At 36.8% G+C, this 10,638-nt stretch overlaps 2 protein-coding genes across 2 annotated transcripts; both read left to right on the top strand.

Moving 5' to 3' along the window:
- Nucleotides 1-170: 170 nt before the first annotated feature.
- On the top strand, nt 171-701 carry CBG05213 (the record flags this gene model as incomplete). The annotated part of the gene is made up of 2 exons (XM_045243667.1): nt 171-450; nt 499-701. 2 exons carry the CDS (start codon nt 171-173, stop codon nt 699-701), a joined length of 483 nt encoding a protein of 160 aa, XP_045092882.1.
- Nucleotides 702-2,266: 1,565 nt separating this feature from the next.
- On the top strand, nt 2,267-6,609 carry CBG05214 (the record flags this gene model as incomplete). The annotated part of the gene is made up of 9 exons (XM_002641253.2): nt 2,267-2,400; nt 2,661-2,823; nt 2,872-2,943; nt 3,277-3,710; nt 3,762-4,122; nt 4,172-4,354; nt 4,399-4,512; nt 6,153-6,413; nt 6,460-6,609. The coding sequence occupies 9 exons, from the start codon at nt 2,267-2,269 to the stop codon at nt 6,607-6,609; spliced, it is 1,872 nt and encodes a 623-aa protein (XP_002641299.2).
- Between the last annotated feature and the right edge of the window lie 4,029 nt (nt 6,610-10,638).

Genomic DNA, 10,638 nt, shown 5'->3' with positions numbered 1-10,638 from the left:
GGCAAAGAAACGTTGTTGGATGTTCCGGAGTCGAGGCGCCAAAACCAACTTGCGAACAGAATGGATATTTCTCGTATGGCAAATGCTCCTCCTCGTTCACCGCTTGTACAAATGGACGTACCATTGTAATGTTCTGCCCCAACGGACTGAAATTCTCTCAAAGAACCCAAATGTGCGATTATGAACGCAACGTGTCAGAATGCGATGTCGAGTCATCAGGAGAACCACTAGAGGAGAGTTCTGGATATTCTAGATATGGAGAACAGGATTCCAAGCTGACTCCATGTGTGAACATGGAGAATGGTCTCTATGCTCTCGAGTGTACTCCACGCGTATTATCTTGTCAAGACGGAAAGGAAGAGATCTTTGAATGTCCGTCAAACCTAGTTTTCAATGAGAAGTCGCTTATTTGTGATTATCCGGAAACCTCCCAAAAATGTCAACTAGAAGGTATTCACTTGATATCTCATAACTTTCCTCTAATCTGCATTGTTTCAGAGACTTTGTTGATTCGTGATGCGCCAATGGCTACTTACGACTGCGAAGTCGATGGGCTCTTCTCGGTCGCTCTGTGCTCTCGTGAATACCACAAATGTTCCGATGGTCAGCTCATCAAACATCAATGTGCTGAGCCGAACTCAGTCTTCTCGGCCGTCGACGGAGAATGTGTCGATTTCTCAACTCTCTCTCAATGCCACTAATTTACTCACAATTATTAATGTATATATGATTTTCAGTTTAGTATCTCACATGTATTCATTTCGATATTCTCTGTAAAATGTACTGCTCGCCGTTCATAAAGTGATTCCTGCGCTTTTAATTGTAACCATTGAAGTTGACCTTCCCTCCCCTCTCCACAATTGAGTGATGGTCTTGTCACTCGGCTGCTGCGTCTCCGGCCATCAGGTAGGCTCCAGACAGCTGGAACGGAGCTTCCACGTCAGCTGTCGTCTTTACTACTTTTCCTTCATCAAGTTGGGGGCGCCCAGCCCGATACTACGCATTGATTGGTCACTTTTGTCTTGCTGGCTGCTCATTGGCCTTTATCACATCTTGTATCCGCCCTCATCGTCGAGTTATCAGTTCTGGAAATGTTTTCCTCTTTTTTCCCGTCTGACATTTTTTAGTAGTAGTCTTCGGAATTCTAGTGACGTCATAGTGATCTTCTGATTCTAAATCAGAGAGTACACACAAGTGACCAGCGGCATTCTCATCGTCTGTAAAGCTCATTTATTTTGAATCTAGCGCCAAAGACAAAGATTTCAATCATGTTGAAAATCCAATTTCAGATTTTTTTTGTTGATTGACTCGAATCTATCTTCAGAATCTTCCCCAAAAACTTTTTGGAAAAATTTGTTGATTTTTTTCTCAAAGAAAGCTTAAAGTTTCTGAAAATCGAGAATTAAATTTTTTCTTTTTGAGACTTCTCAGTTTCAGCAATTTATAGAAAATCTATAAATCTGACAGTTCTAAAAACCCAACAATTCTTCTGTCTTTAAAAATCTAAAATTCTGAAATACTAAAATTCTAAAAATCTAAAATTCTAAAATCTTAACATTCAAAAATACTGAAATTCAAAAATACTGAAATTCTGAAATACTGAAATTCTAAAATTCTGAAAATCCAAAATTCTAAAATTCTAAAATTCTGAAATCTAGAAATTCAGAAATTCAGAAATTCAGAAATTCAGAAATTCAGAAATTCAGAAATTCAGAAATTCAGAAATTCAGAAATTCTAAAATTCTAAAATTCTAAAATTCTAAAATTCTAAAATTCTAAAATTCTAAAATTCTAAAATTCTAAAATTCTAAAATTCTAAAATTCTGAAATTCTAGAATTCTAAAATTCTAAAATTCTAACATTCTAAAATTCTAAGCAATCGAAAATTATGGAGGATACTATCGAATCCCCAAAAAGCCTGGTTTTGTCCCAAGGTCAAAAAGTTAGCTCTCGTTTTTACTTCTCTTCCCTAGGTTTCCCTGTTTCCTTCTCCAATATCTTCTTTATCTTCTTCTTTTCTCACAACAAAGAAGAGTCAATTACACCTGGCAGTATTGCCTCTCTCACTTTTCAAAGTTCAATTCATACTTCTTCTTTTTCTTCTTTCTGTTCCTCTGAGACTCGATAGAAACAACAGATGACAACGGCATTTCAGAGAAGGATTTTTTTTTCGAGCTCAAAGTTTCAAACTGCTACCTTGCCGCCAGCTCTGGAGCCCTCTCTGATTTCCACTATATTTTCCTTTTTCTCTCCCCGCAACTTTTCGATGCTCAACCCGAACGATGCCGATGACTCGGATAGTTCAACCGACACACCACCGCCGCCCGTCATCGCTGTGCCAAGACCCAAAAGATCGGCTACCGTATCACCGAGCACTAGGAACTCTTTCTATAATTCAAGGTTAGGGTATCTACCGTAAAACCTGTAATAGAAGGGCCCATACGGTCAACTTTGAGCTCATATTACTTTTTTGCTGTAGAAGATATCAACAATTTGCCGACTGATGAAATGCTTGTGATATTATGATAAAAAATTTATCAGTTGACAACTTTTTTATATCTTTCATAGGAACCCAGATAAAGTGGCTCAAAGTTAACGCTCCTTCTGTATTACAGGTTTTACAGCATTTATTTTCATACTCTATAACCTCATCCCTTCAGAAGACGTAGCGATGCAAATCTAAACTTTTTCAACGAGAGAGAACGTCAACGTGAGAGACGCAGAAGTATGGTCAGAGCTAGTCGGGAACGAAGTGAAACTAGAAGAGCATCTCAGCAAAATCTGAGGAAAACTAACAGTGAGCCTAATGTGGATATGCCATCTGTAATAGGATTCTAGAAATTTATGGTTTCTGGAATTTTTGAATTTCAGATAGACGTGGAGGCTCTTCAGAAGTTGTTACTGTCTCTACCAAAGTTTGCATCAACGTCAAGGTCAAGAGTTGTGAGTTCTTTTTTTACATTTTAACTCAAATTTGGATACCGTATTTCCTCTAATAGAAGCCCACCCGAACCATCAACTTTAAGCTCAATTATCTCGGTTCCTATGAAAGATATCAAGATTGTGTCAACTGATAAAATTCTTATGATACTATGATAAAAAGTTTACCAGTTGACAACTTTTTGATATGTTTCACAGAAACCGAGATAATTGAGCTCAACGTTAACGGTTTGGGTGAGCTTCTATTGGAGGAAATACGGTAGTTCGAAAAATGAGCTCAACTTGCTCACGAATTCCAACTAAAACAGTTTCAAATTACCGAAATCACAATTTCAGAATCACCGTCACGATTCGGATTCGGGTGGTGAAATGACTACAGAAATTGAAGAATTAAAAGACGCGGCGAAAAGTATTCAATCCCTTCAAAGAGTTCTTGCCTATCCATCCCAAGTATCTTCTGATCGTGGAGGTAATCGTTGTCTTCTTCCAACTGTTGATCCGATTGAGTCGTGTCTAGAATCTTCAGTATTCTCCGATGTGGACGATGTCTCATTGGCTACAGACACCACCGATGGAGGCCGTCGTTCTGGGATTTCCACTCGGTTGGGTCATCCACGTGGCGTTATGCAATTCATACCTTCTATCAGAAATGACCAATTCGTCCCGACTTCTGAGATTCGACGGAATTCGATTTCCAGGAAGTCATCTGTTCCAGATGGTTTTATGAGCAGTGAAATGCAATCAGATCCTGTTCCGAATGTTAGGAATAGGTGGGGATACTGCACAAAAAAAAAAGAATATATTCTGATTTCAAATTTCAGAAGACGTGGAATCGTAGATGAGATGTTCTCCTCATCAACATCTCTCATGGTAGATCGCCCTTCTGAAACTCTAGCCGGTGTGAATCGATTTGCAAAACTTTTGGATACATTCCGAAGTCGACCTACTTCGCCAGAACAGCATCCTTCAATTTCTTGGAATCCATATGTGTATTCAGATGGAGGAGAAACTGCTCTAGAGTCTTGTGGAATGGAAGATTCTCTTCATGAAGCAGATATTTTGTTATGGAAAAAGAGGAGTAGAGCCAGTTTAAGAAGGCATTATAGTGTACGGCACTTGACAGCCAGAGAGCTTTTAGATACCGAAAAATCGTTTGTAGAAGGCTTGGAGTTTTTGGTTACGGTATGGGTTAACCTAATTTTTCTCTTTATTCTATAGTTCCAAATTATAGAAATACATGCGACCTCTTCGTCAGCCCCTCGAATGCACTCTGATCGAAGCGAGTCTTGTCGATAAAATCTTCTACCGAATTCCGGAAATTCTGGCACATCATCAAGTGCTTCTGACGACGTTGAGTCAACGGATAGAACAGTGGCATAAAGATGCAATCATCGGAGATGTTTTATTGGCTCATGTGGGTTTTACAGTTTTTTAGCTTTGTAAGAATGACATTTTCAGTTCTCCAAGCAATCAATGATTGAGACTTATATCGCGTTTGTTGATAATTTCAAATTTGCAAAGGCAGCAATATCCCAAGCAAGACAGAAACATGCATTTGAAAAATATTATAGTGTGAGTTAATGTGGTGCACAATTATCCGGACTGATAAAAACGAGTATATCTTTGGACATAAGTATCTTGAAAGAATGAAATTTGATAGAAATATAAGTTCATGTTTGATTAAGGGCTACTGAAATTTTCAAAGCAATTCCTAAAGGGTAGGTATTGTTATGACTGTCCAAAGATAAACGGGTGTAATGTTTCTTGTGGTTTTCATCAAATGAAGCAACTTTGACAAACGATATATCAGCTCAAATTTGATCAAATAATCTGAAACTTGGCCAGTTTACAGACGAATCATTAGACTTTTTGCATAATAAGTTTCAGCACAATACAACGCTATACACAATTTTTATGCTAGTACAAACTCGAGTCCGGGTGATTATGTATTAGGTTGTTCGGAAAGTCCTTTCCATTTTTAGCGTCAGATACATTCAAAGTAAAATAGGTCAAAACGATGTCGGATAAATTAGATGTAATGACCATCATTATCAAGAATAGGTATGGGTCGTAAAAGGGACACTATTATCAGGCAGCTCCTAATACTCCATTCTTTGGTAGACCACCATACCGACAACATCCCATTTTTAACACGAATTTCACGTTTCGAGACGTCTGGTGGTTGAGTGCCTTTGTCAACCCACTTAGCATGTTGCTTATTGTAATCACACTTTACCCATTTATCACCACTAGCAATGGTTTGATTCCAACATTTATGTGTGCAACGCAGGATGAGAAGATTCAAACAGGTGCCCACCCGGGGAAAAAAGTTGCGTTGAGCCAAAAGATGTGGTCAATTCTTCCCACTTTTTGACTGTGCCGAGAGTTTTCAATCTACGGTTTTTTAACGAAAGGCTTGCCGCTGATGTACTTCATATTTCACACACAGTTTGAGGAGGGTCCCTTTCTTTCCCAGCTTTTAATGCATGCAAACCTAATGTAAGCCCATTTGCCTTTTTGAAGGGGGATTTTCGTCAAACAAGAATTCCCGTTTTTCAAATTACTGAATCCAGGTTGTGATAGTAGTTCGAATGGGTGCATTTGCGTTGTTAACCGCTACTAGTTGGCGTTCGATTTCAGCTAATTTAAGATCAGATAAAAATACAATTAAAATGATAGTCCAAAAATGGAAATTAATAGAGCCGAAAACGGTGAGCATATCTCATTACACGAAAAGGGGGGGGGGAATGATCTCCGTTGGGGTGCAGACACTATTAGACCCCACCAATATACTGATAAAACGACAGCTTCCTCGCTTTTACCCCGTTCAAAAAAACAAAGTTTGAAAACAACAGATCAAAAATGGAAAGGACTTTCCGAAAAACCTAATAGGTCATTCGTTGGATGAAGCCGTGCGAATTCGGAATGAAGACTTTTTCAATTTCGTTATAAAATTATTATGATTCAAATAAGAAACTACATTTTCGTAGTTGATAGTTTTTGTGTAGCGCTTCCAAGAAAAAAGTTATGACTCATTGAAAATACAGGACATTTTAGGATTTTGGTGTTTTTTTCTCGGAATTTTAGTAGTAGGTAAATTTCTATAAAGAGCATCTCAGTCCAACTCAAATTTTATTCAAGTACAAACTTTTGGTCCAGGTGTAGAAGTTTAAGTATAAATCAGAGGCTACTTTTCCTATTTTAAATTCCAGAGATGTTGCCGAGATCATCCGAATAAACTAGACTTGGATGCTCTCCTGATCTCTCCAATCCAACGGGTTCCCAGATACGAGTTGATCGTGAAACAAATGCTGAAACATACTCCAGTAGAACACGAAGATCGTGAACGTCTTCAAAGAGCTCAACGTCATATCCACTGTCTGGCAGTTGCCATAAATCAACATAAAGACGGAAGTGAACAAATGGAACAGAGGTTAAGAGAAATCGAAGCGATAGTTGATGGATTAGATGACGTGGGTTTTGATCTTCTGATCTGTAACAATATTCTGAATATTTCAGTTGGTGACAAAAGAGAGGACGCTTCTCCGACATGACATCATCACTTTGAAAGGGACAGACCGGGAACGATGTATTTTTATGCTCTCTGATCTTTTACTGGTGACCAGTGTCAAGAAGAAAGCAAAGGTTATGTACAATAAATTGACGTAAGAATCTGAAACAGAGAAGAAGTCGAGATTCTGAAAATTTAGATCACAGTCTATGGATTTTCTGGAGAGCAATAGATTCAAACTTTTGTTCAAAGTCGCTTTAGAAGACGTTCAGATATCAAAAGACACACTTTCTCAATTGGAAACTGTCGAGAGGAAATTGGAATCTTCTAGAGAAGATGATCGAGTTTTAAAGAAGATGTCACAGTTGTGTTCTCTATTGAAGTGTGAGAAGAAGGTAAGGGTTTATTTCTCTAAAAAATAAATACTCGTATTCAAAAACGTATTAAAAATCGGGATGCGAACAATATCCAATCGGGCTTTGTCCGGATACTGTAAGGTTACGGTATGTACCGCAACAGCTAACAGATCCAGTATTGTCACCGGAGAATGGGAGACCTTTTGTAAAGTATTGCCAGTAGCATGGTGCTGCCATATCAGAATCAGCTAGGCGGATGAGAGAAGTGATTGTTGATAGTGTTCCTCCAATTATTCCGAATATTAGAACAGCAGCGTTCAAGGCAAGAATTGGCTTAGGAGTTAGACGGAGGATTCTGAAATATTCTCTTTTTTTTTAAATTTCTGACTTTCTTCTCACTCTTTGAAAGTGACTCTTTCGTGATGTGGTTCTGCTACATCTTCGTTTTTTTCATTTTCCTGAAGCCAAATTACTTCCTGAGTTCTGATAGAGAGATAGAAGATTGGAGGTAGAATTAGGGTCATCAGAACCATCGTGGATGCTCCGATCTGAAAAGTTATTGTTGTTTTTAGTATTATGTGACCGATTAGAGGAGAATTTCGAAACCGTACCAAATCAAGAACGGGCCCAAAATGTGGAATAGAGAGGCCAATGAAGATGACGAACCAGAAAAGCACCGTACGAACCAGGAATCGTTTAATTCCAAATTCTGAAAAGTTTTGATTTGTTTTTGGAATCTACAATATTTTAAGAATTCCAAAAATTCAAAAGTTTCAAGATATTCCGAAATTCCGAAAAGTTCAAAATTCTAAAATTTTAAAAAGTTCCAGAAACTCCAAAAGACCCAAAGTTCCAGAAGTTCCAGAAAATGCAAAATTTCAAAAATTCAGAAATTTCAAAAAATTTAGAAATTCAAATAATTCCAAAAAAATTCCGAAAATTCAGAGATTTCAGAAATTTAGAATCTCCAAAAATTTCCAAAATCCAGAAAATTTCGAAAATTCAGAAATTTTTAAAAATTCAGAAATTCCAAAAATTGAAGAATCCGAAATTCTAAAAATTCTAAAATTCAAAATTCCAAGATTCTAAAATTCGAACAATTCAAAAATTTCCAAAAAAATTCCGAAAATTCCAAAAAATTCAAAAGTTTCAAAACCTCAGAAATTTCAAGAATTCAGAGATTCTTGAAATTCTAAAAATTCAGAAATTCCGAGATTCTAAAATTCTGAAAATTCAAAAAGTTCCAAAAATTCCAAAAATCCGAAATTTCCAAAAAAAATCCAGAAAATCCGAAATTTCATAAATTCTGAAATTTCAAAAAATACAAAAAATTCAAATACTATTTTGTAAATTCCAAAAATCCAAAATTCTAAAATTCTAAAAGTTCAGATCCAAGATTCTAAAAGCCGAAAATTCCAAAAGTTCAAAAAAATACAAGACTTCCAATAGTTCAGATATTCAGAAAATTCAGAAATTTAGCAAATTCAAAGTTTCTAAAATTTATTTAAAAAACCCGAAATTTCAAAAGTTTACAAATTTCAAAAATTCAAAAACTTTTGAAATTTCAAAAATCCAAAAACCTTCAAAAATTCCCCAAATTCAAGAATTTACGAAATTTCAAAAATTCCAAAATTCCGAAAAATTCCAAAAATTCAAAAACACAAAAGAGCTATCTTCAAACTCACTATGTGGTACTTTGAGTAACGCCTCAACTTGTTGAATCGGTGGTGACATAACAATAACAATGGTAGTGATAACGTGAACAGCAATCATCAGATTCACAGTTTGTTGAATCCATTTGATTTGTAGCGAAGGAATAATTGCTTCCCCAACGGTGCTTCCGTAAACTAAATATCCACCAACAGCAATACAAAGATACAAGCATGTGCAGACTGAAAAATAAGAAATCAGATTAATTCCCAGAAGAATCAATCTGGCTACTTACAAATTATAGCCAAAACCACAGAATGCACAAAATGAGCGGGTTTTCTCATATCGTGTTGAATCGTTGGAAGCGTTGCATGACCTCCAAATGCAAACACAAATGTTCCGAACGCCATGAAAGCCTTCAGAAGGTTGGGCTCCTCGTGTGGAACATCTTGAGAGCACACGGGAGCATCATGAGCCAATCCTATAACCACGAGAATCACTGCAAATGTACTGGAGCCTGCGGAAAATAGAGCAGCTTGCCAGAAATGCATTGGTGATGGGAGCATGGTGGCTGGCCAGACAGCAAGTCCAACGATTAGAATTAGATAACATTGGTTGATATCTAAAGAAAAGAAGAAGTGCAGTAGAATGGAAAGATTCTTGGCGGCAAGGAGAACTAGAACAGTGGCGAATCCGATTTGAGTGATACAGATCATGAAGGCAATGAAGGATCTCATTTTACGACCGATTGTTCTGTATGCCATTTCTCCATACGGCTTGCGGCAGCTGAAAATGGTTTTTTTGTTTCGAATGAGGAGATTTAGGAGATTTAGGATAAAATTTAGAATTTGAATCTGTTCACTATTTCCTTGGTATCGCCAAAAAACTGTTCACCGTAAAAACTGTAATAATTCTACCCAAACCATCTACTTAGATCTACTTTGATCATCTACTTTGATCCATATATCTCACTTTCTGTGAAAGATATCAAAAAGTGATAAATTAACAAAATGCTTATCATATCAACAAGAATATTTCGTCAGTTAACAAATTGTTTTTATCTTGGACAGGAACCGATATAAATTAGCTCCAAGTGAAAAGTTAGGAGGCCCTTGTATTACAGGTTTTACGCTATATTGAAATTGTCCGATCTTGATGTTCACTACAAAAATCAAGTTTATTTATGGTTGATATTTTCCTAACTTTCAGAACAGGCTGAAAATTTATAATAACTTTTGTAGCCATTCTTCAATCCTTTTTTCATTTCCAATATCCAAAATATATATTTATCATAGGTATGATTTTCCCTAGATCAACTGCGATACGAAGTACTGTTTATCACATCTATACTCTTTATCACATTAACGTTTCAAATTAGGACACAAAGCGGAACTATTTTTTTTTGGACTGATAACTTCCTCTTATTCAAAAACTGGGAAACTCACTGATCTCCTCTATACTCTGGCCATCGATTTTGCATGATTTTCCAAGTCCAGCACAGCTCAAGGGCTGTATAAAGTGAGAATCCAGAACATAGGAGAAGAAGAATCAGCCCGGGAATCAGACCCATTGATGTGAGAGCATAGGAAAGAGCAATCATTCCACCGCCAGCGGTTTCTCCGATGATGAAAATTGCGGCGATTATCCATCCGATTCCTTTTTCGTTTATATGAGATGTGGGACCATCTTTCTGAAATTTTGTGTGAGAACTAAACTTATTTGAATAGTACTGTTTTTGATCGAGATACAGTATATCCTGTTATTGACAACCGAACCTACATATTGTTCCAATTTGACCTCAATCAGCTCGATTTTTTATTGTTTAAATTTGAGCCCATATATCTCGGTTCTTGTAAAAGATACTAAAAATTTGTCAACTGATAAATTATTTATCATAATATCAACAGCATTTTATCAATTGACCACTTTTTGATATCTTTCACAGGAGCCAAGATATAAGGGCTCAAAGTCAGCGGTTTGGGCGGCCTTCTTGCGCTCATAGTACAAGTGGAGGTGTTACGTTATTTCGGTGGAAATACAGTAGTTTCAGTTAGAAAACCCTGGTTTTCAATTATTTTTAGTTACCGTATGTTACAGTATTCCTCGTTTTTTTTATTTGAAAAAAAAAACTCACATCAGTCGTCGACCAGACTCTACTTAATCCCATACTTGCTTGCCACT

Source organism: Caenorhabditis briggsae (assembly GCF_000004555.2).
Source record: "Caenorhabditis briggsae complete genome, chrIII, whole genome shotgun sequence".
Lineage (NCBI taxonomy): Eukaryota > Metazoa > Nematoda > Chromadorea > Rhabditida > Rhabditidae > Caenorhabditis > Caenorhabditis briggsae.
This window is presented reverse-complemented; position numbering and strand designations above follow the sequence as displayed.